The 22,461-nt window shown below is 36.1% G+C and overlaps 3 protein-coding genes across 4 annotated transcripts in view; 2 read left to right on the top strand and 1 right to left on the bottom strand.

Moving 5' to 3' along the window:
- Positions 1 to 2,615: 2,615 nt before the first annotated feature.
- On the top strand, positions 2,616 to 4,404 carry LOC106137112 (putative nuclease HARBI1). The gene is made up of 4 exons (XM_060954571.1): positions 2,616 to 3,197; positions 3,592 to 3,724; positions 3,890 to 4,025; positions 4,268 to 4,404. The coding sequence occupies exons 1-4, from the start codon at positions 3,055 to 3,057 to the stop codon at positions 4,393 to 4,395; spliced, it is 540 nt and encodes a 179-aa protein (XP_060810554.1). The 5' UTR covers positions 2,616 to 3,054; the 3' UTR covers positions 4,396 to 4,404.
- LOC132904367 (uncharacterized) lies at positions 4,384 to 7,332 on the bottom strand. 2 transcript variants are annotated; one of them, XM_060954572.1, is made up of 5 exons: positions 6,659 to 7,332; positions 6,215 to 6,397; positions 6,028 to 6,117; positions 5,310 to 5,632; positions 4,384 to 4,704 (listed from the first exon to the last, which is right to left on the bottom strand). In XM_060954572.1, exons 2-5 carry the CDS (start codon positions 6,248 to 6,250, stop codon positions 4,659 to 4,661), a joined length of 495 nt encoding a protein of 164 aa, XP_060810555.1. In that variant the 5' UTR covers positions 6,251 to 6,397; positions 6,659 to 7,332; the 3' UTR covers positions 4,384 to 4,658. The 2 variants fall into 2 exon arrangements, with proteins under 2 accessions (XP_060810555.1, XP_060810556.1); XM_060954573.1 differs by having other exon boundaries at positions 6,691 to 7,332.
- A 314-nt stretch (positions 7,333 to 7,646) lies between these two features.
- Positions 7,647 to 22,461, top strand: part of LOC106129369 (probable E3 ubiquitin-protein ligase HERC2) — a 43,013-nt gene continuing 28,198 nt past the window's right edge. Inside the window, exons 1-35 of the mRNA XM_013327905.2 lie at positions 7,647 to 8,097; positions 8,282 to 8,456; positions 8,909 to 9,053; positions 9,377 to 9,541; positions 9,715 to 9,972; positions 10,216 to 10,371; positions 10,609 to 10,737; positions 10,819 to 10,939; positions 11,076 to 11,244; positions 11,651 to 11,861; positions 11,941 to 12,086; positions 12,304 to 12,463; positions 12,755 to 12,852; positions 12,935 to 13,090; positions 13,460 to 13,565; positions 13,651 to 13,756; positions 14,007 to 14,238; positions 14,744 to 14,888; positions 15,012 to 15,094; positions 15,223 to 15,296; positions 15,377 to 15,519; positions 16,291 to 16,487; positions 17,077 to 17,293; positions 17,589 to 17,826; positions 17,989 to 18,159; positions 18,239 to 18,457; positions 18,780 to 18,942; positions 19,251 to 19,369; positions 19,511 to 19,683; positions 19,846 to 20,432; positions 20,644 to 20,768; positions 20,843 to 21,210; positions 21,435 to 21,598; positions 21,706 to 21,845; positions 22,087 to 22,270. Coding sequence (XP_013183359.2) covers positions 7,861 to 8,097; positions 8,282 to 8,456; positions 8,909 to 9,053; positions 9,377 to 9,541; positions 9,715 to 9,972; positions 10,216 to 10,371; positions 10,609 to 10,737; positions 10,819 to 10,939; positions 11,076 to 11,244; positions 11,651 to 11,861; positions 11,941 to 12,086; positions 12,304 to 12,463; positions 12,755 to 12,852; positions 12,935 to 13,090; positions 13,460 to 13,565; positions 13,651 to 13,756; positions 14,007 to 14,238; positions 14,744 to 14,888; positions 15,012 to 15,094; positions 15,223 to 15,296; positions 15,377 to 15,519; positions 16,291 to 16,487; positions 17,077 to 17,293; positions 17,589 to 17,826; positions 17,989 to 18,159; positions 18,239 to 18,457; positions 18,780 to 18,942; positions 19,251 to 19,369; positions 19,511 to 19,683; positions 19,846 to 20,432; positions 20,644 to 20,768; positions 20,843 to 21,210; positions 21,435 to 21,598; positions 21,706 to 21,845; positions 22,087 to 22,270 — 6,280 coding nt within the window. The 5' untranslated portion in view covers positions 7,647 to 7,860. The remainder of the gene's footprint in view (positions 8,098 to 8,281; positions 8,457 to 8,908; positions 9,054 to 9,376; positions 9,542 to 9,714; positions 9,973 to 10,215; positions 10,372 to 10,608; positions 10,738 to 10,818; positions 10,940 to 11,075; positions 11,245 to 11,650; positions 11,862 to 11,940; positions 12,087 to 12,303; positions 12,464 to 12,754; positions 12,853 to 12,934; positions 13,091 to 13,459; positions 13,566 to 13,650; positions 13,757 to 14,006; positions 14,239 to 14,743; positions 14,889 to 15,011; positions 15,095 to 15,222; positions 15,297 to 15,376; positions 15,520 to 16,290; positions 16,488 to 17,076; positions 17,294 to 17,588; positions 17,827 to 17,988; positions 18,160 to 18,238; positions 18,458 to 18,779; positions 18,943 to 19,250; positions 19,370 to 19,510; positions 19,684 to 19,845; positions 20,433 to 20,643; positions 20,769 to 20,842; positions 21,211 to 21,434; positions 21,599 to 21,705; positions 21,846 to 22,086; positions 22,271 to 22,461) is intronic.

Raw genomic sequence — 22,461 nt, 5'->3', positions numbered from 1 at the left:
AGATTTTAAAAATTGCATTCCTATCGCGGCGAAATAGGGGTTGTAAATTTGTATGAAATTTCGTCAATTATAACGTTGGGCACATGAAATTTTAGAATTAATTTTTGGTTAGTATGAAATAATCATTAAACCATTGGATTTTGAAAACTGCATCTCAAGGGCGAAAAATAAGGGTTGGAAGTTTGTATGAAACTTCGTTTTTTGATGGGTGTCGATGTACGAGAAGTCTAAGATTGGTTAGTAAAAAATACTTATCAGTTGCGGAAAGCAGGATGGCACTAAATAGGATGGGATGGGACAGGATAGGACTGGACGGGGCAGGACGGGAGACAACAGGTTGGGACGGGACGGAACAGAACGAGAAGAGACGGGAGAAGCCATATGAATTGAAATCAAATATAAACTTAAAACAGTCCCGCACGATACGGGATAAAAAATGGGTGAAATTATATGACGTATCCTTATAATCTAAAATACATTTGCGCGGGCGAAGCCGCGGGCAAAAGCTAGTATTGAATAAATTTGAGATAAAATCGAGGTCATCAGTGTAAAGTAACCAATTATAAATGTTAGTATATAGTCTATGTCATCCGTTTGAGAGAATAGACAATTTTCATATATGTCATCTAAACCGCTCATTGTTTTATTTGCTTTCCTATTATTTTAATTAAATACTACGTTACATGGTGTCAGAATATGGTAATAGGTACACTAAAAAACCAGATTCTTTTGAAATTAATGAGAAGGTCAGACACAAAGTTGCCCACCGTCAATGGGAGGGGGCAAGGGTGTTAGAAAGGCCTGAAGGTTTACCAAGATCCGTTATCATCCAAACTGATCAAGGACAAATACTACGCAGAAACTTCAGTCATTTGCACAAGACTCAAGCAGACATAACCAGAAACAGAGTGGTAGTTCCTGATATTAAATATACAGATACAGAAGAACCAACAACACAACAGGTTCCAGAACAATCACCACAATCACCTGCTGCCCTGGACTCTCAACCGACATCAACAAGTTCATCACCAAGTAGTTCTAATCACATGCTGGAGTCAACACTCACTCAACCATCAACAGCACCTAGATCATCAAGATATGGTAGAATAATAAAACCAGTAAATAGACTTGATCTTTAATAACACTTAAATCAGTACCTATTAAAGTTGTGCTCAGTAAATTTACAATCATTTTATATTTTCTTGTGCAACATTAATTATTACATGAATAATGTTAGTTTACTATTCACATAATAGTAAGTCATTGTTTTGTTTTATAAAATTTATTATGTTCATTCATGTTAATTAAAGAATAATAAGTTAGTTTTAAAATGTAAGAAAACGTTTTTAAGTTTGTTTAGTTTATAAAGAAAGGGAGATGTAAAGTATCTATAGGCATCTGTCCTAAGCCATAAACCAATTATAAATGTTAGTATATAGTCTATGTCATCAGTTTGAGAGAATAGACAATTTTCATATATGTCATCTAAACCGCTCATTGTTTTATTTGCTTTCCTATTATTTTAATTAAATACTACGTTACAATCAGCTCCTACTTCGTGGTAGTTTCATGAGTTGCATGGTTCCAACATTATTATTATTAGTCATATTCAACTGCAAATGCTACTGGTGCTACAACAACAACCGCCTACGTCGACAGATTGCGTGCGATTGAGCAAGCGTTCGTTTTTCAGACTGGTGTAATAGCGACCAGTCTAGTTAGACTCTCAGAAAGTCTTAATATCGCTTGGTGAAAAAAGAATAGTTTTATAGGGATAGGTTTTAATAAGACCCCTCTTGTTACACTATTCGATAATCAGAGTTGTCGAGCCCGTTCTTACAGTCAGAGTTCAGAATCTAACTGTCTAATAGGAATGTGAAAAAAAAATCGATTATGGAAAAAATCGATTAAAAATCGATTTTTTTAAAGGAAAAATCGATTTTTATACATGATTTTTTAAAAATTAATAATCGATTAAAAATCGATTTTTATAATCATACAATAAATGCACTCCAACATTACGTTTTTTTCTTCTGGCTTGGAGCCCGGAACGCGAACTGCCAAAGAATACTATCATACCTCCATAATATTACATCAACGCCATCTGTGCATTCTTTCTGTGCTCTTAAAACAGTTTAGATAATTAATTTAATCAAACATTCTCTAGATGGAATTAGTCGATGAACAGTATTTTACCGACATTCGGTTGATATTTTATTCATTATTCGTTGCTGAAACTTCATTTTTCAAACTTGATTGTTAAAAACTTTAATTTGTGTTGATTTTTTAAGAACTTTCTATTTCTGTTGTTTATTTTTAATGAATAAATCTATTGATATAATGTAAATGGCGTTTATTTTGACATAAATTGAAAAATTAGGAAAAAATCTATCAATATAATAAAATCGATTATTTTCTTAAGAAAAATCGATTATTTGTTAATCGATTTTTCATACTTAAAAAATAAATCGATTATATAAAAATCGATTTTTTATCAGCAATGTCACATCCCTAATACGAACTCTGATACGAAGATCCACCATTCATTTTATTTGACAGATTTGATGTTGACGTTGACTAGAAAAAGATCACGCATTATTTAGCAAAGCCTGGAGGCTTACCACGACGTCTTATAGCAGGACCTAAATTGAACTGCACTGCTTTTTCGTACCATGACATCAATTATAAGCAGGCCTGCGGCAGGTCTGCTCAGTAAACCGTTCACCATTTTTTTTGTATAGAGTTTTCCTACCACAACGGCCACTTTTGACAGCAGGAATTGTTTCTTGCTCGTCGCAAATGTCAAATAAAGCGATTCTTAAAAAGTTACTTTCAGGTAGCTTCTTTGGACATTTTGGCGTTGTTTTGTAAGATATTCACCAAATGTTCCGTGTTTGTTTCCTAAGGATTTGTAGGATAAAGGGCATTAAAATACATGCAAAGCTATTGTTTAATAAGAATTTGATTAAATACCTATGAATTTTTCAAAAAAGTTAAATCTACAGAAGAGTAAGTTGTGTAAACATTAATAACACCCCTAACATTATTGCAAAGATGTGTGACGAGTATGAACTGTTTGAGTTTTTGGAAAGTGATTTCAACGAATCCAGAATGGCAAATAAAAAGAAACGTTTAAGGAACAGAGAAAATAATGATCCTTTTGACTTAGATGAAAATGCTTTCATCAAGGAGTACAGGTATGTAAATGTTCACATATCAACCGCCTTATGCTCTATTATAAAGAAAGATCTATCTCTCTCTTCTCAACAACATGATAACATAATTACTCGTATCTTACTTGTCTAGGTTAACCGCAGACTTGGTGCACAAACTTTGTGAAGAGCTGGAGCCAATAATGGCAAAAAGCTCTAAAAGAGCAACTGATTTAAGCATAGAAGCAAAGGTCAATCAAGTTCCATAAAGTACATTATTTTAATAGTAATCCTCTCTTATACAAATATATAAAATTCCCACAGACTTATGAAAGTCGTCAGTTAAAAAGATTAAGGCACGCTTATATTTACTTAGCTAATTTTATTTATATTATATCAATAATTAAGTTTGATAACAATATGCCTTTTTTGCCTGCAGATTTTTCAATAAATTTGGTATCCCTGGTGTGATTGGATGTATTGATTGTACCCATGTTCGCATAGTAAGGCCTAATGAGCATGAAGATAGATATTTCTGTAGAAAGAAATTCCATTCTCTAAATGTTCAGTTGGTAAATAAACTTTTATTTAATAGTTTTATAGCATAATATATAACACATACAAACATGATCACATCTATGTCCCTTGCGGGGTATTCAGAGCCAACAGTCTTACAATTTTTTTTTCCATTGAACCACTTTAGTAATTTCAAATTTTTCTTATTATTTTTTTTTCAGATTTGTGATGCGGATCAACAAATTCTAAGTGTTGATGCGAGTCATCCAGGGTCATTTCATGACTCATTTATATGGAGCTACCATCCTGTACGTTACCATTTGGAAAATTTAGGGCCTGAAGAAACATGGCTTTTAGGTAAGAAAACCTTTGTTGGTGAACTTATTATAGCAAATAATATGAACAATATTGTTGAAAAGATATATTTTTAACACACTTTCAATTAAAACTAGACCAATTAAAAACATGAAATAAAATTTTAAAAGTCAAAAATATTTGTAGGATACAATTTTAAAATAAAAATGTATCATTAAATTTATATAAAATATGAATGTTCAAATAAAATAAAAAAATAACAGAGTTATAATGTTTATTTCCAGGTGACTCTGGGTACTCACAACGAAGAACGATGATGACACCTATTTTGGATGCAGAACCGTCTGGTTATATGTGCTTCCGGTGTGTCTACACCGGAAGCATATTATACACAAAAGCATGTAAAGGCTAGGAATGTGATAGAAAGAACTATAGGTCTTCTCAAAGCACGTTTCCGGTGTCTCTTGTGCCACAGGGTGTTGCATTATCAACCACAGGTTGCTGGCTTCATTACAAATGCTTGTGTAATATTGCACAATATTTGTAATGAAAACAACTTGCCTGAAGTAAGGTTGACAGAAGAAGAGCAAGCAAGGGAAGTTGCACAACAACCACCAGTGGAAGCTCTTCATGAACCAGCTGGGCAACACAACATTGAGCTTCAACGTGGTATATCTACACGGCGGGATCTTGTGGCACGTCTCTGGGCTCTTCGCCGTACCTGAAAATCAAAAAATAGAATTTTATTGCAGATTTTTATTCAATAATATTTCGTTTTTAAGAGTAAGTTATAAGTAGCTATGCAGGTAGTTTATGAACAATAATCTTTTTCATTTAATATTCATCAAAGTAATATAGTTTTTTTGTTATTAAATTAAATTGAATACCAATATTTTTTATGTAAAAGCATAAAAGTACTTATTCAATAAGTAAATGTATATATATATATATAATAAGTAAATGTAAATGTTATGTTATGTTAAGTAAAAGAATTTTACATGAATAATTTAATTTGTAAATTTAATTTTGCTTAGTAATCATCTTTCTTTTTTCTTTTTTAAAAGTAGTAATTTTGCTCATTCCAAAATGACATATTTTAAAATAACTTAATAATTATAATAAAAATTAAATAAAACGTTTTTTTATTTTAAATATATACAAAACATTCTGTAAATTTGCAGAAAAGTGAATATCTCAAAGAAAACTTCAAGTTATTAATGGATTAGCTATACTAATATTATTAAGAGAAATGATTGACATTTTGAAATGGTTTACTGGACCAATTTTGATGAATTTGGCACATTGAATAAATTAATTATTGCTCACCTTCTTCTAATTATAGCCACTAATTCACGGAAGAGACAAATAGCTTCTTGAAGTATTAAACTATTTGCAGCTTCAGTAGCAGCCCTCTGTCGTGCAGCTTCAACTATTTGCACCCTTGCTTCTGCAGCTGTTAAATGAGCACGTCCGCACCGTCGCCTAAGTTGTGGCGGGGCTTCAGCCTGTACCACACTAGGTACTTCGACGCCGACAGCCTCATCAGAGACAGCTGCTGCGTGGCTTTGTGAAGGATCTGATGATGCAGTAGTAATTTCTACATCTGCAGGTAGAGAATCTGCCTCGATAGAACTAACAGTTTGAGATACCTGAAAATAACAATTGAAATATTCATTCATACAATCACATTCTTATACCATAGGAGTAGACAGAGCTTACAGTCTCAAGAAGACTTAAAGCATTGAATTATTCATTTATCTAATCACATTCTATGACCATAGGAGTAGACAGAGCCAACAGTCTCAAAAGGGCTAAGCCATGCTCAGCTGTATGGCTTTGTAATGTAATCAAATTGTTAAATTTATTATACAAAATACAATCAGTATGGTATATAATTCATCATCACTAGGCTACTATGATATAGTCTATTCACTTAGTTTTATGTACTAGGCGCCTATGACAACACATTTTGAGATCACGATGCCTTAGTCAATAAATATTAATGTTTTATCTCAATCTAGTAATAATGAAATTGAATACATACACTAGAAGGAACTTCTAACCATTCTTCTGTAATGGATTCGACTTCAATACCTCGAATGCCAGAGGGGCCAGCTTCAGGTCTCATAACATCCTAAAAATAAATGGTTTCATTAGTACATATATAACATAACATATATTTTTTGTATTAATTATAATTTGTAGGCTTTAATGTATTTAAGGGATCTTACCTGCAATGGGTTCACCTGCACCGCTGGTAAACCCATGCCATATTCCTCACCAAGGATACTTAAAAATTTTATGTCAATTTCTGTTAGCTCTTCCCCACTTGGCGGGCCCCCTCCTGTCCTGCTGATGCTCTCTCGAATTGTTTTATTTTTACGTTTTATTTTGGCCTTCAGGTCCACCCAGTACTAAAACAGTTAAAGAACATTTAGGTATAGTTTAAAACTGAGACAATGTAATTAAAAGAGAAAACTCATGGATTGAGTGCCTGTAGGTCAACACACCAGGTAAACTGGTAGGGCTAGAGATTTTAAATCTGCAGGTTTCACTAAATAAGGATTTCCGAAACTTACTGCAAAAGTGAAAATAAAGATTATTGATTTAAGCAGGTGAAGCTGGGAGTAGGATGAAGATGACTCTAAGAAATAAAGGAATCAATGTTTACATACCTTGGTATTATAAGTAAACACTTTCTACTTACGACATTATATAGTTTTCTTGTAAAATAAATAATAGCCTCAAAAGTTAAGAATATTAAAAATCACTGCGATCCGGCAAACTTCTAAAACTGTTGTGAGGTAAGGCGCGTCGACTTAAAAAGCCGTGACAAGTAAAAAAAGGATATTTCAAGTGGTTGCAGAACGGCTCTACACATTAAAAACATTATTTATGACTTAGGGACGAATTTAAAGTTATCGAAAACTTTCAAGTATCACTCAAGTACTTATTCTAGCAGGTACCTACCTACTTTAAATTTATGTGACAGGCCGATTCGTTCAAAACCAATTTAAACTAACATTTATTTAATTTATACAAATTAAAGTATTTTATAGCGTGCAACAATGCATTGCAATTCAGAAAAATTTAGGTTAACTTCATATTTAATTAAATTTATAAGTATTTGTTATCTTTAATTATATTATTATTGTATTATTATGGTATTATTATTTTTATTAGAGGTTTGAACGTTTCTTTATTGACATCCCCACATTGAGCCATAGACAAAATAACCGTTCATCATTCAGCTTAAACCGTTCACCTTATAAGACGTCATGGTAGGAGTTTTGAGCAGGCCTGCTAATAAACTGCCTTAATATTTGAACGGTTCTATAAAAGGTTGTGGTAAGCCTCCTGCTATGGGGTTGGAGTTGGAGCGTGCCAGTGCCAGTCTTATCACAGCTCGGCTAGCCAAGTGACTTTCGTTGAACGATAACGCGCGTAAAAACTTTACTATTTTAAATAGGCCTGAGTTTATTACAATGGCAAATTTTGGGACATAATTATATTATAGTTTTGGGTAAAAAAAAAAAACGACTGGCGAACCTTGACTTCGGCACGCTGCACATAGTTATTTATATTTTTATGAGGCAAGGCAAAAAAACGTTCCGCTTCTCGCACGCAGAATGTGCAAAAATTAAAAAAAAAAATCATAAAGAATGGAACGTCTGTGTTAGTTTTGACAGTTCAGTTTTCGGGTTTCCATCTATTTCATTTTCATTGATTGATTGATTTTCGTACAAATAATAAATATTTAATTCTCATACTTACAGAATGAAAAACAACAAGATTTCTTATTGAACCTCTGCTAAAATCTTTTAAATATTTCTGTGAAAATGATCTGATATGTGTGTTGCAAACGCCGGTTGCGAAAATGTCTGGCCCTGACGAACACGAAGATTTCATATTTCGTCCTCAACTTCATTTGGATGCTAAATGGTTAAATCCTGACTTACAGGATGCTCTACATAATCCTGATTCTTTATGTTCTTTATTTAATGGCCTAATACAGGACAGAGAAATATATTTTGACGCCGGAAATGGTCTTGTAAACTCGGCCGGAGTTACAGCAAAACTTGGGGACAGTGGAAAATATTACTGTGGACTTAGGGTGAGCTATTTACATAATGCACCTTATTCCCCTTCAATACTAGATCAGATGGGGTCTATGTCCTTTTCTAAATTCTTTTTTATTGTCACTCCAATATTCATATAATTTAAAGCAGCATATTTGTTTTCAATTTATTTAATATCTGCAGTAAATATAAATAATAATTTTTATATTATTATTAAAGATTTTGGCATGCACCTGTTGTGATGGGCTATGTGGACCACACTCTGGATGTGCCTGTTCCCCTTGCTCGCTTCTCTCAACAGAGGAGGAGCTCCGGCATAAAATTCACTCAAAACTCAATGCCCCACCACCATCCATTCAAGTAATAGATGACCTTAAGTGGAAACAAGATCCAGGTAATTTAAATAATGTAAATATATAAGTGTAGAGGGAAGAACTTGAAAAAAGTTCTACTTTTTTATTATTTTTTATTTTTGACAATTTTCTATTAATAAACATTGTACCTATTAACTTAATTATGAAATAAATATTATTTTATTATATGGTGTACAAAGCATTGTGGTGGTGGCATGGTGGCACCAATTGGGTGGTTATAAAGTTGGTTGATCAAGTGGAATAAAAAATATGATTGTTGTCAAATTTATTGCAAGAAAAAGATAATTGCTACATTGTTATGTTGTGTACATGATTAAAAGACATGTGAAAATATAACCCTCTGTTGAAATACAAATTATTTTTCCAAATTCTTAAAAAAATCCTAAATGTGTTGAAAACTATAATCTGCTCCGTTGTATACTTTTGCTTGGAACTCCATGTGTGTTTTTAAACACATTTATACTTACTGCAGGTCCAGATTGTCTACAAAATCTCATGGAATCTTTGATATGGGAGCAACGAGTTAGAGCCATCAACACAGCAGTCAGTTGTCCATTAATTTCTCAAATCCGTCGCTTGATAGTGCTGTGCTATAGACATCTTGTAGCTGTTATTAGGTATCATGGTTTTCTTTTATTTTCTTCTGAGTAAAAGCCCTTAAATAATTTTAGTTATAGTCCTTTGTATAATAAACTAAAGTTTCATTAATAGTTAAAAAAAAAAATGTTGAATCGATAACAATAGTTTGTTTGAAATCTCATATTTACATAGAAATAAAATAGCATGCTAGTTGAGATAAAAATATATGTATCCATACATATAGTAAATTAGTTATTAATAACTTTGACTGATATAATACAGTTTTAACTTCTTTATTTTTTTAAATATGTTTAATAGGTACATACAATTTATCAAAAAAATGAATTTATTTTTGTTGCAGAGATCAAAATACCCATAAGGAGGTCAAAAAGATCAAATTAGACAAAAAGCCTCCTCACGGCGTTAGCAATAGAGCCTTAAGCAATGTAGTGAATAGTCTGAACAAATCAGTCGAGATATCTGATATCCAAGATGATGTGGAGGAGCAAGCTGATGACTCAGAGAAGTATGTATTTTTTCCTTGCGCCTTGTTTATACAATATTTGTATTCCTGCTTATAAAACATCTACAATAACCTCACAGCACTTTAGAAGACATGTATTAGTCCTATAGGACCTTGTAACAGTATACTGTTCTACCAGAAACCATAAGCGATTTATGTAAATTAATTTGTTACAGTGCATTTGGGCTTGCTCGCGTTGGTGCAAGAGCAGCTCTTCGCCTAGCGTTATCTCTAGTGCGCAGAGCGTGGCGTTGCGGCGAAGATGCGGATGTGTGCTCTGCGCTACTTCGCGATGCTTTGGACGCGGTGCGAGCGTTGCCCGACGCGGCGTTGTTCGCCGGGGCCGGCACTGCGCAGCAAGCGCCACGCTCACAGAAAATATGGGCAGAAGTTGTGGATAGTGCTGCTAAATTCCTACATCAGGTTGTGGCTGGGTGAGCTTAATTTTTTTTATCGTTTCATATGTAATTGTATATGTATGTTAATAACTTTCACCTTATCTACTTTCTAAAAAATATATCCTCTCTTAAGAGAGGGCATTGTCCATTGTCCAAAAAATATTTGACCCCTTTTATCACATTCTTTTTAACTTAAATTATGTTTAAACTCTTACTTGGTGTTCTTCCCCGCATCATTAATTGAGTGTAACTAAACTTGCCTTCATGGATTGATTCCAGGGAAGTGGGGTGTAATGTTCCTTTGGGTGATTGGAGGACGTCACTGTGCGTCTGGGTGGAACTGTGTGCTCGTCGTGCCGAATTACCCGCCTTGTTAAAGGCTGCAGATGTATTAGTTACCCTCCCACCTAAACAGAAAAGACAGCCGGATAACAGGTACTCAGAAATTCTATTTATTCAGTTGAATTCCTTAACCCGCGGCGCATCCCAATTCCTGACTCAGGAACTAAGTTCTAGTTCCTGAGTGCGGGATTGGGACGCGCCATGGGTTAAAGTACAATGTGATATATAACATCTAGTAGATAAACAGATTCATTTAACTAAAGTGAGGTTCTTTCGGTTAAAAGAAAACATTACAAAAAAAATTATAAAGAAATAATTATATTGTTTTAGAATAACTCTTGAAGAATGTACTGCACCACTAGGACCTTTTCTAAGACGCATGGCTAAAGTGTCAGCTCCAAGTCCTATTGTGAACAATGAACCAACGACTGAAGTCAATCCTACAGAAACTTATCTTAAGTAAGTAGACATTCTTTTGTTTTATAAGGGTATAGGAGACTTTTGCATTTCTATGTTTCTAAACTTATCTGTGGTTTTCAGGGATCTAAATTTACCAAGTGGCGATGGATTGATGGAAGTGAGAAAAGCTGGTATTGCTTTGCTGTGCCACCTAGATAGACTGGGTGCCCCATTGTTACCACCTTTGAAGGGATTTGTCACTGTATGTTTCCAATTCCACTAAAAAAAAAACCATTTTATGAAATTACAACAATATTAAAAATCAATGAATATGTTTGCATTTTTTCTCCTTTTGTCAGTAACCAGTGTTAAATGTCAATATTTTTCTTATTCCATAGTGTACTGAATCAGCACAAGAAGTGGTCTCCGTAGGCTCTGGTAATATTAGTTTGGGAACTCTGAGAATCCAGCAGATTGCGTGTGCTGAAAAACTAGCGTTGTTGCTGACTCACGACGGTGCTGTGTACACTATGCCTTACGATACTATGTCACCAGATCTCGCACCAGGTAAAATGGTGTATTTGTTCATTTTTAAATAAAATATTTCAGTAGCTTTGCAATATACATAGTTTTAAGCTTTCTGATTTAGGTAGTATTATTTCATAGTAGTATTTCGTTTGTAGGAGCATCAAAATTCTGAATAACTGTTAAATAACGCCCAGTCCAGACTTATTATCAATACATCTTTTGAATGTTTCTGTTTAGCAAATTTTTATAGGCAACCATTAATAATGGGTCACCATTAAAAAGACTACATTTTACTACATTTCTATTTCTCAATTAACAGGGTCTGATAGGTGGTCTATCTATGTAATATCTTTTCTTTCCCACTAAGTAAGTTTTTAAGTGTAAAATAATAAAATAATTATCACATGACAAAAACCGATGACCTGAAAAACTTAAAAACTTTTAGGATTAGAAAACAAGACGATAATCCAAGTGGCTTGCCACTACAATGGCCGTCACTTCCTCTGCTGTTCATCTTGCGGCGGAGTGTGGTCGTGGGGCGCGGGCGAGGACGGGCGCCTGGGGCACGGCGACACCGCGCCTAGGGACGCCCCCGCCGCTGTACAACATCTAGCACATCATGAAGTCGTTAGAGTGGCTGCTGGGCCCGCCTGCAGGTATTGTTTAGTATGAGTAGGCTCTCTTGAAGCATGATGACTTAGGTGTGGTTTTCTATACGATTGAATATTTTTCCAGTGCTGCAATCACAACCCGAGGTGGTTTATATACGTGGGGCAAAGGTGTACAAGGTCGACTCGGCCTCGGCACGTTAGAAGTCAGTCTCACGCCGCAAGCGGTGTCCTTCAATGCTCATATTGAAAGAGTAATAGACGTGGCTTTAGGTACGTACTTAGTGAAGTTTCTCCCGATAGTCTAGCTTTTATCCGAGGCTAGAGTGGCGTTCGAATTACAAAAAGATGATAAAAACTACATTTAAAATTTTAGCGAAGTCAATTTATTTTACAGATTTAGTAAAATGATTTCGTTAAGGCAAAGTCGGCAGCTGATTAAGGTATGAAAATATTTGGTATTTGACTTTCATCAGGTAAATAATTTCAGGGTGGGGCGAAGGCCAAACACTTTGCTGCACTTGGGAAGGGGCAGTTCACGTGTTTGGGGACAGCGAGGGCGGAGGGCCCCGGGCTTTGACGTCGCTATCCGTGCTGAGGATCACCCGGGTATATACTGGGGAACATTGGCATGCTGCACTCACTGATGGGTAAACCAATTTAATTTTATTCCTGGAATTGTTTTGTGTTCTAGGTTAAGGTTAGTTACACATAAAAAATTTGGAAAAAGAAAAAGGATAATGCATTATCCTTCGTCTTATTCAGTTACGTCTACATTGCGACCCTGCCAGTCGATGTGCATTCATTTAGTACATTCAAAATACAATTAGCCAAAATGTATTACACATATGAACTCATATCAGTCGTCTAAGAATTTTCTACATTTTCAAATGTTTTTATAATGTGAGTTGGTTGTTAAAATTGTGTTCTTTTATTTTTAGAGGTCAAGTTTACACATGGGGTAAAGGTGACGGCTTCCGTCTGGGTCATGGAACTTCAGAAAGTACTAAAACGCCAAAGTTACTAGAAGCCCTCCAAGGTAAGATCACATCACATGAACCATTTTGGTTTTAAGTCCATGAGTTAAACTGTATTTTTACTAATGAATTTCTTTTCTCCAGGCATCAGAATCGTGGATCTATCACTAGGGGCGACCCATGGCGTGGCATTGTCAGCAGAAGGTGCTTTATACGCGTGGGGCACACACGAACGAACACAGTTTTCGAAACCGGTGCCAGAGTTGTTGCAAGTCCTAAACCCTTCCTTTAAAGCTAATGGTGAGTAACTATATGGATAAACACGACATATAGCTGCTGGCTATTACAAGGGTAGCGTGGAATGGTGAGAAAATAAGGGACAAAATAGGCCTAAAAGTGAGATACTAAAGTGACAATCGTAAGAACTAAGAGGGAATGATGAGAAACTAAAAAAAATGTACCAAACCAGGAAATTGTGAAGAGAAAAACTATTATTATTCACTATAAGCGCTTTTGTGTATGGGTAAATGGCGAAAGATAGTAATGCTTATGGTGAGAAACTTAAGATTAATAGTGAGAAATAATATAAATATAATGCAAATTTGATTATTCTTATATTTTGATCGATGACGAACTTTGTTTGCGATTGTAAACTGGTTAATATTTTAGGTGTGACGAGTGGGTCTACTCAAATCATAGTATGGAGCCAAGAGAGTCCTAGAGATCTTCCTTCTTCAATGCCGTTTGTAATTGATTTGTCAGACAGCACATTCAAGTACGTTACTAGATACTAATTTGACAACACCTATTTTATAAAGCAAAAAAGAAGTTACAGAAGTGAATGAGATATTTTTTTTTAGATTTTTAGAAAGACTTCTACGGATAGTAGTGGAGCAGAGTAATTCATCGCCAATCCAGGAAACCGAATGTATAGCCATTGCTTGTTTGAATCTGCTTAGACTACAGGTACATCTTAACCTTCTATAAAACTAATATTAAATATTATATACACGAAAATTACAAGACCAAAGCATTGACGTGCGTGTTATTTTGTAACAGAAAATAGAAAAAAATGTTTAGAAATTATATTGATGTAAAATCCAATGATTTTAGTCTGACTTAAAAAAATACCGAATGGCTATTTTGAATATTCATATTTACATTTGCGTTTTCTTTTTTATCTGACGAGTTTAAAAATCGGGTTTCTACGAAACAGGTGCACGCCTGGCAATGTTCCCGCGGAGAAGACGACGACGATATCACCTCTGGCAGTACCGACAAACGGTCATGGTGTGGCGGCGTGCACACTGCACTAGTGGCGTTAGTGGAGGGGAGAGCTGGACCAGCTGCAGCGGCTGCGGCGAGGCGGGCGTTAGCTGCAGCATGGCCGCTGTTGCTACCCACGCCACAGATACGGGCGCATCATCTTATTGCGCTGTTGCCGCAAGGTTTGTTATTATAGAAACATACAATACAATAACTCTTTATTGCACCTCAAAATATTACAGAAAATTCATACGTATTTAAAAACATTGCAACAAAAGGCGACCTTATCACTAAAAGCTATCTGTTCCTGAAGCATAGTCTCAGCCGTATGAAATTCTCCGTATATACAACGTTGGCTTTAGTGAAGGGGAGGGTAGGTCACCCAAGCCTGAAAGCCCAGATTCAGTTATTTGATGTTATATGAATTTCATGGTAATACCTTAAAAGTGGCTTAGCCGTAAGAAAGCAACCTGTATCTTGCTCGTCGTCTTGTCGTCTTCCTGCAAAATATTGGTAATAAGTTTGACAAAAATGTGACGCAGATTTCGCTCTACTCGCAATGATAGATCTACTACCTAGTAGATGGGTTTTCAACTTCACTGATCTTAGTGATGTAGGCCATCACTAATATCATGAACAATGGTGTTCTCTAACTAACTTGAAAACCTCAAAGGTATATTTTTTTAGTTTCAGTACCGGCTAGCGCAGGTGCGAGGTTCATGATAGAACTCCTGGTGTGGTCCCTTCTCGGCGGCGGCGGACTACGTGATGCTTTACGAAATGCTTTACAAGACAACGCCAACGACGCATACAATCACTTACAGTTGGATGTGTGAGTACTGATTATGAAGCATTGACTGCATTAATGTTTTCTTTTATTTTACGATTTAACTTAAAAATCTAAATGCAATTTTTTGATCTAATTTTTCTTTTTATTTGGTTTGTAACCTTTCAGAGATTATGATCAAGTAGACATTATAACTGGACAGATAGGTCAACATACAACAACATCCGGGGAGAATGGAGAAAATATTCCAGGTTTGTCAAGTAATAAATTATTAATGCTCTTGTTTACTTTTATTAAAAATATCAATTACTTGTTGATTAAATAATTTTTCTTGTAAATTTGTTGCTGTGTTTGGTGCACCATATATTTTATTTTACAGGATGTCCTGAAGAATATCAGCTGAGTAATGTCACATCTTCCGAAAAGGGCGCTTCAGTTCCTCTCATGCATTTGGTAGGCAAAAATTAAATCAGACGAGGTTGTTACAGCCTACAATAAGATTATTTAATATCATTGTTTTTTTTTATTTGTAGGTAAAGCATCTCATTCGTAATACAAGCTGTCAAACTCAGATGCATATCAGCGCAATAATGAACGGAGATACCAGCAAGACTGACGATCCTAAAGGACATGACACAGTTAGTCCTAGCTGCGACCTGCTTATAAGATTTCAAAGGTACTATCCTACTTATATTATAAATGTGAAAGTAACTCTGTCTGTTAAACTTTCACGCCTAAACCACTGAACAGATTTTGATGAAATGAGATTTGACCCTGAGGAAGAACAACATATTGTTTACTACTTTTTATTGCAAAAAAAGGGAGAGAATGGTTTTCTCACGGGCAAAGTTGCGGGCAAAAGCTAGTCTTATCTTTCTACTTTATCCTAAGAATAGGTTATCATTATGTATTTATGTGTATTTATATGTATTTGTAAAAATTTTTATATGTATTATATATAGGTAAATATTCTGTGTGCATTGTATTATGTTTAGACATTTATTTATTTCCTTCCACCCAAAGGTTAACTGGAAGAGATTGCATTAGCAGACAGACAGAGATGGTACAAAATCGGACTTATCGTCCGCCTTTGTACCATCTCTGTATGTTTTGTATGTTTTACTTATAGTGCAATAAAGAATTTTATCTATCTAGGATTTATATTAGACACCGTAGCGTCTACTTCGAATGCAGTTATGAGGAAGAGAAAAATTTATTTATATTTCATAGTTTCATCTAATCCATCATCCTTGCGCCGATTATATTTGAATTCTATCTGGAGAGGATCTTGGAGCCAGCCTGTGATTTCGATCGAGCATTACGTTAGGAAATTCCATAACTGAAATCTGATTTTAACAGGGAACCTTACCCATCTTGTATAATGGTATTTGCACTAGATGAATGTGTTTAATTTTTTATTTAAAACTTATTATTAATTTGTTTTTAGATTGTTATTTTGCGAAGCCATGTGTTATAGAGGTGGGCGTAGCACCCGCGCCGGTGTAAGAGCCCTACTCACTGAATACACGACCTTATTGTCCGAACATGTTCAATCCACTCTCTCTTCGTTTAAGAGATCAGTTCATAGAGCTGATGATTCACAGTTGGTGGCGTTATGCGACTTAATCTCTGCTGATATTGTGGGTGAGTAAAACATTTTTATGTTATCCTTTTTTTGTTTAGTTTAGTTTTTTGTTTCTTTTCGGGGCCGAGAAAGAGATGGAGTGGTCCTTTTCTTTTTTGTATTGGCGACGGGAACCACACGATACAGTGCCGTATCCCTTTTCTAAAACCAAAAAGCCTCTTTAAGACCTAAGGAGCGGATGAAATCGCCCTGTGTTTTGCATTTATGATAATCTAACTTATTAAACACTGGATGAGTTTTTAAACGATAGAAGTATTGACATTCGAATTATTTTTTAATTATTATATAATAATTTTATCAATTCAATATATTTTATAAATTACATTTATTTATTTTAAATTGCTTATTAGTATTAACTCCCAAATATAATGCGACATTTTTTATTATTGTTATATTCAACATAATAGCCGACATAAACCTGCCCACCGCTCCATATTATTTTGAAATTGCGATGCCCAACAGGGTTCATATTGTACCTAATTTATAAGCAGTAACTGTAATTCAACTATTGTACTTTATGATATGCAATGAAGATTTTGAATTTGAATTCTATTGTGTAATCGTCTTCATTGACTATTCCGCTTGTAGGTCGCGTTGTAAGCGAACTAGGTGCTTGGGTAAACGCGTGCGCATCCCGATCGCCCGTTGCTTTAGCCGACTTGACAAGTTCTCTTGTAAAGATAGCAAGGGCGTGCGATGATGCAGCAAAAGTATTGCCTTCAGCGGCCAGGCTTGACGCGGATTTGTTGGGCTGGCCCGGATTGGTGGCCAAGGCGCAGCAACTGAGTAATAGAGTGATACGCAAGTAAGTTTTCATTAATTTCATTTTAATTCATCTGTGAACGAACTGCTAGAACAAATCCAAGTCTTTTTTTCAATGCAATATTATTATTGTTGCCGACATTGCATTCCTTCCCTTTTCATTAAGTTCTTATACATTGGTTGACCTCCATAGTTTTTTAGTGAATATAGCTAAAGCTTGTTTTTCTTAATGATTAGTCATACCTAATTATTAAAGGTAATTTCCTTACTAATGTCTCACGACAGACCTTCAAATGTTACATCTAAAATCACTCTATTCCAAACATGCCTTTTTACAGATGTGACATCCAAAATCACACAAAAGAAGGCGGCTCATGGATAATAGTCGCCGGCTACGTATACAATGTCGACCGTTTCGAATGTGACAACGCGAGCACAGTAGAGCTTGTACGAAAGCTTCGAGGGTGCGACGCGACCGCGGCGTTGAGCGTAGAACCGCACGCGGCGTACCTCTCGCGCATTACCGAGAAATGTGTCGGAGTGTACGCCTGTCAGATGTATACGCATCAGTGTAATGTTAGTGGTACTTTTTATTTTATTGATTAAAACTATAGTGCATCATTTTAGGCAAATTTAAAAGAATATTTAATGTTGTGTTAGGGACTTAAAATAAAATTTTAAGTTTTAAATACAAAAGTTTAAGTTTGTTGTCATAATAAGCTTGTTATATTTGTTCAGGAAAGTGCGTCCAGCCTACGAGCCCATCACGTGCTATCGTCATGTGCGTTTAACATATCTTTGGGTGTCAGTCAATGTGGCGTAAGATTGGCTCGATCTCTTCCCATACAACAAGTTGAAAGAGACGCGGCCCCGTATGCTGCTGCTATGTTCTTGCGAGGGGGCTTACAGGTACGTAGCATGAGTGTACTGGACTAGCGTTAGGTTTTAAATTTCATGCTTTCATATATGCAATATTTCGCCATCGCAGGTTTCTCAACTAACGAACCCGTTCGAAGAAGAGAAAGCCGAGGCCCGCAGTGGGTCATCCACTGGAGGTAACAGCCCCGCCAGCGAAGCTCCGCCCCCGCGCGCCCGCCCCCCGCCCCGCATTCACGCCAACGCTAGTAACGCGCCGCTCAACACTAGCGCGGTGACCGATCAGCGCGCTGATCAGTTGCTGTTCGCTCTCGCTGAGTCGAAGTTGCATGTAAGTGAGAAGACTCATGTAAAGTGCAGCTTGACTGATTCATCGTCAACAGGAAGAAGGTACATGATTTGTGTACGTTTTTCCCCCTAGCTACTCCTTAAAGGGACTAACGCGGTCACATTTTCACCTTTCTGTAACTTTGGTTAGCCTTGTTACCATATTTATAAGCTCATCATAAAATCTTCCATCAATAATATTGAAGTGATTGAAAAGAAAAACTAAAAGCTTCCTATAGCTACATTTTAAAGTATTTCTTTGTCCAACTGGTTCAACTTCTTAATTAATAACTGGGCCACTGTACATATAATTATAATTTCTTTAGGACCCCCTAGCCCTACATCTCTGGTGGGCTTGCGAAAGACGAGAAGGTTGCGCGCCCCACTTCCCGCCGGAACATCCGTTGGAAGAGTTGCGACGTGCAATGTTAGCAGCACTTCTGTTCCACGCTGGCCTCAAGGAACACGCTTTGGCTACTGCTACCGCTGGTAAGAATATATTCTGCTAACAGAGGGCACTAATGGACCCGACTTTTGGAACAATCTTGAACGTTAATGTAAGAAGTAACTGTTAAATTTAATTCACAATTTTAGAAGTTAGACATATATTAGTTAGGTGCGCGAAATAAAATAACGATCACATTTTCCCAATAAACGAAATATGTTGATATACTCAACATATTTCGTTTATTGGGAAAATGTGTGGTGTATCGAATACCATCCTCATTATCTCAATTAACAAATGTGCAGCGAAAAGTTCCCAAAGTAATAGTGACGTAACAAATCTTTTCTTTTAGAAATGGATAAGGGTGAAGTAAAGCTGTCGCCTGCTATGTCGGAAATAGTAAAAGCAGTACAACAGAGCAAATGGACGCTGATGAGAACCAGGCAACAGTTGTCACGAGGCTACAAAGAGGTAAGTTCTAATTATTCTATTTAATGTTTCAATAGTCTCGAACCTTCTTTTAGGCTAGGTCTAACTAGATTTGTTACGCTTTAATTTCATTCTTAATAAATGTTATTTAAGTAATAATTCAAAGTCAATTCGCAATGTCAGGTGTGTGCGGCGCCACTAGAACGTGCCCGTTTCCTGCTCCACGAGGTTCGGGCCGCGGTGTCGCCGGCAGTTTCAGCGTTACGGTCCCGTCCTCCGTCGAGAAGGCCGCCCACCGCTAAGAGAATATTCCAGAAGGTTATGCGAGCGGCCAAGACACCCAGCTTTAATAAATGGTAAAAATATAACTTAAGTCAAGTTCACATTTCTGTGCCTATTATGTAGATCTATTCTGTTCTTAATGAGTTCCTTATTAAGATGTTCAGAGTTAAAATTTCCAATGAGTGTATTTCCCTCTAACTACAAATATTCAGGTATTTTCTCTTATATTATTTTAGCTTTGAAACTACGAAAGATCTGAGAAATAGACAAAACAGTCTGAGTAAAAGCATGTTTAAAGCAACAAGCAGTCTATTACAAGGAGATGCGTTGTTGATAAAATCATCAATTGCAAACTCATCAAGTAAAACCCCTGAAGACATTCCACCCATAATCGTAGAACATCACAAAAACCACCCAAATATAGAAACCGCTAGTGATTCTAAGGAGCTGGCTAATCAACAAACCAAACTAATGATGAAAATAAAAGACAAACCGTTGGAAAAAGATCTGAAGAACGCATCGAATTATGATGACATGAGAAACGAGGGTCGAAGTGACTTGAAGCTTACAGAGAGGGAAGATATATTAGACAAAGACCACGACGACAAAACGCCTACCAACGAGATATCAATTAGTTCAATAAACGATATGACTGATAACTCGATTCTCAAAGAATCGATGGAAAGCGAGAAACAGATGATGTTGCTCGCCGATGATCTCAAAACTGATCTCATTATGGCTGATGAGGAGAAGGATGATGATAACTCCGAGAGGAATAAGTTTGTGAATGCTTGGGTGTCGAGACTTGCGTGTCAAGAAAAAGGTAATTTGACGTCTGTTTTCACAATATGCGAATTAATTTGGGATAAATTGTTATGTCAAATTTAAATTTTAATAAGACCAGCTTACATCTACTTGTTTATCATTTGAAAGTCTCATGCTGGAAATAAATTTAAATTATCTTGTTTTATCTTTGAGGTTTGAGTGTATTGCTCTCGAGTACAAATACTCAATTTTTTTTTTCTTTCACTTAGATTTGTACTGGCTTTTGGAAGAAGTAACACCAGAGCAGCAAAGTTTGACAACAGCTGTCATAGACTTTATCATGACTGAAGATCCCTGTGATATTGATATTCTCAGGCGAGCTTTGTATTGCCAGGTATTTGTCTATTTTGTTTAATTTATGAATTAAATGATTAATCATTTCGAATTGTAATTAACGTATTTTTTCAGGTGCAAAGGGCTGAGATGAGACGAAATGGATATAGCATGATAAATGCTATATTACATTCATCTCAGACAATGTCTGAAAGTGTGAAGTATGCAGCTTTGACGGGTGTGTTAGGTTTATCATTAGCCGACTCAGTGCCTCATGTTCCTGTCAAACCTACTATTCCATTGACTCCGCCTTTGAATGGTATTGAATCTGTGATACCGTACTCTAAATACATGGTGCTTTTAGAACGTTCCAAACTGATGGACTTCGTACTGATAGAATTAAAAGCTAGGGTATTGGAAGGGGAACAAACTCAAGCACTGCCATTAAAGATGAGTGCTAATTGCGGAGCGCATGCTCTGTTAAATCGTCCTGCTAGGGCAAGGTATGTTGTTTTCGATATTAAATTTCAAAACTTAATCGACTTAAATACGATTTGAATTATGAAAAATAGGTCGTGGAAAAAAAATGCTTTTGCTTCCTTGATGATTGAAAAATTGAAGATGATTGTAATAAGTGACAAATGATAATCTGGCAAATGGACGTTCATGAATTTTGTCGAAAATGGTTTTCCAAACTTTGATAAAGAGTTTGTTAAAATATTTGCAGGTTTCTTATCACTTTATTATCTCTTTTAACGGAGGGATGTCAAGGCCCGGAACTAGAACAACTCATAAACGGAGGAGGTTTGAGCTCGTGTCTTACGTTACTAAAACAAATTGGCGGGGACACACTGCAACATTCCTACATTTTTCATGGACTGAGATCCAAATGTAAGTTTATTTTCAATTTTTTAAACCAACGTTTTAAATTTATGCAATGAACTTTAAAAGAAAGTCTCTACTAGTCTTATGTTTTGTAATATGTTCGTTTTTTATAGCGGATTGTTTAATAATTTACGAAGATGAAAGATTGGGTGCGCGCGCAAGAGGCGCTTCTCTGTCAGGACCTGAACTTGCGTCCCTGATGAAGATAGGTACTAGAGTAGTAAGAGGAAAAGACTGGAAATGGGGCGATCAGGTAAGCGCTTATATACCTACATTATATCCTATGTCGGCCATGTTTCAATTTCTCAAATAACTCAGTACGTATGTATTTCGTCGAGTGTTATCCGACGCTCTTATGTTGATAACATCCAACATGCGTTAGGTTCCCCTGTTGTATGCCATATGGGATTAATACTATGGTTGATAAACAAATTCTTGTTTTTGCATTTTATCGTTGCAAATACCTACCTCCTACACAAACCATGAATGTCCAGGATGGTGTGCCCGGAGGCGAAGGCCGTGTCATTGGGGAGTTAGGGGAGGATGGATGGGTGCGGGTTGCGTGGGACGCTGGTGGTACCAACTCTTACCGAATGGGTAAAGAGGGGAAATACGATCTAAAGCTTGCGCGGTCGCCGTCCCCTCCGCCATCTGTTGACGAAACTATGCATGGTACAGGTGAGTTAAATTGATTTGAAATAAAAGTAATTTTTATTGAAATGGGTAAAGAAATAATTGAAATGATTCCTGACTCAGTAAGAACACGTCAAATATTCCCTTGCAAGCGTCCATTAGAATGTATTCTTACGACTAAGTTTTATACATTTTAATACTCTGGGGTCTATGCTACAATAGATTCTGTTAAGGTT

The sequence above is a fragment of the Amyelois transitella genome, chromosome 4, assembly GCF_032362555.1.
Source record: "Amyelois transitella isolate CPQ chromosome 4, ilAmyTran1.1, whole genome shotgun sequence".
Classification (NCBI taxonomy): Eukaryota; Metazoa; Arthropoda; class Insecta; order Lepidoptera; family Pyralidae; genus Amyelois; species Amyelois transitella.
Note: the sequence above shows the minus strand (reverse complement) of the source record. Positions and strands in the feature narration are given on the sequence as shown.

Coding starts and splice junctions, on each gene's coding strand:
- LOC106137112 (XM_060954571.1), top strand. CDS start 3,055: ATGTGTGACGAGTATGAACTGTTTGAGTTTTTGGAAAGTGATTTCAAC. Junction 3,725..3,889: donor ATTCTCTAAATGTTCAGTTG/GTAAATAAACTT, acceptor TTTTTTTTTCAG/ATTTGTGATGCGGATCAACA. Junction 4,026..4,267: donor TGAAGAAACATGGCTTTTAG/GTAAGAAAACCT, acceptor GTTTATTTCCAG/GTGACTCTGGGTACTCACAA.
- LOC132904367 (XM_060954572.1), bottom strand. CDS start 6,250: ATGGGTTTACCAGCGGTGCAGGTGAACCCATTGCAG. Junction 6,118..6,214: donor TGCAGGTGAACCCATTGCAG/GTAAGATCCCTT, acceptor ATTTATTTTTAG/GATGTTATGAGACCTGAAGC. Junction 5,633..6,027: donor GGTTAGAAGTTCCTTCTAGT/GTATGTATTCAA, acceptor TGTTATTTTCAG/GTATCTCAAACTGTTAGTTC.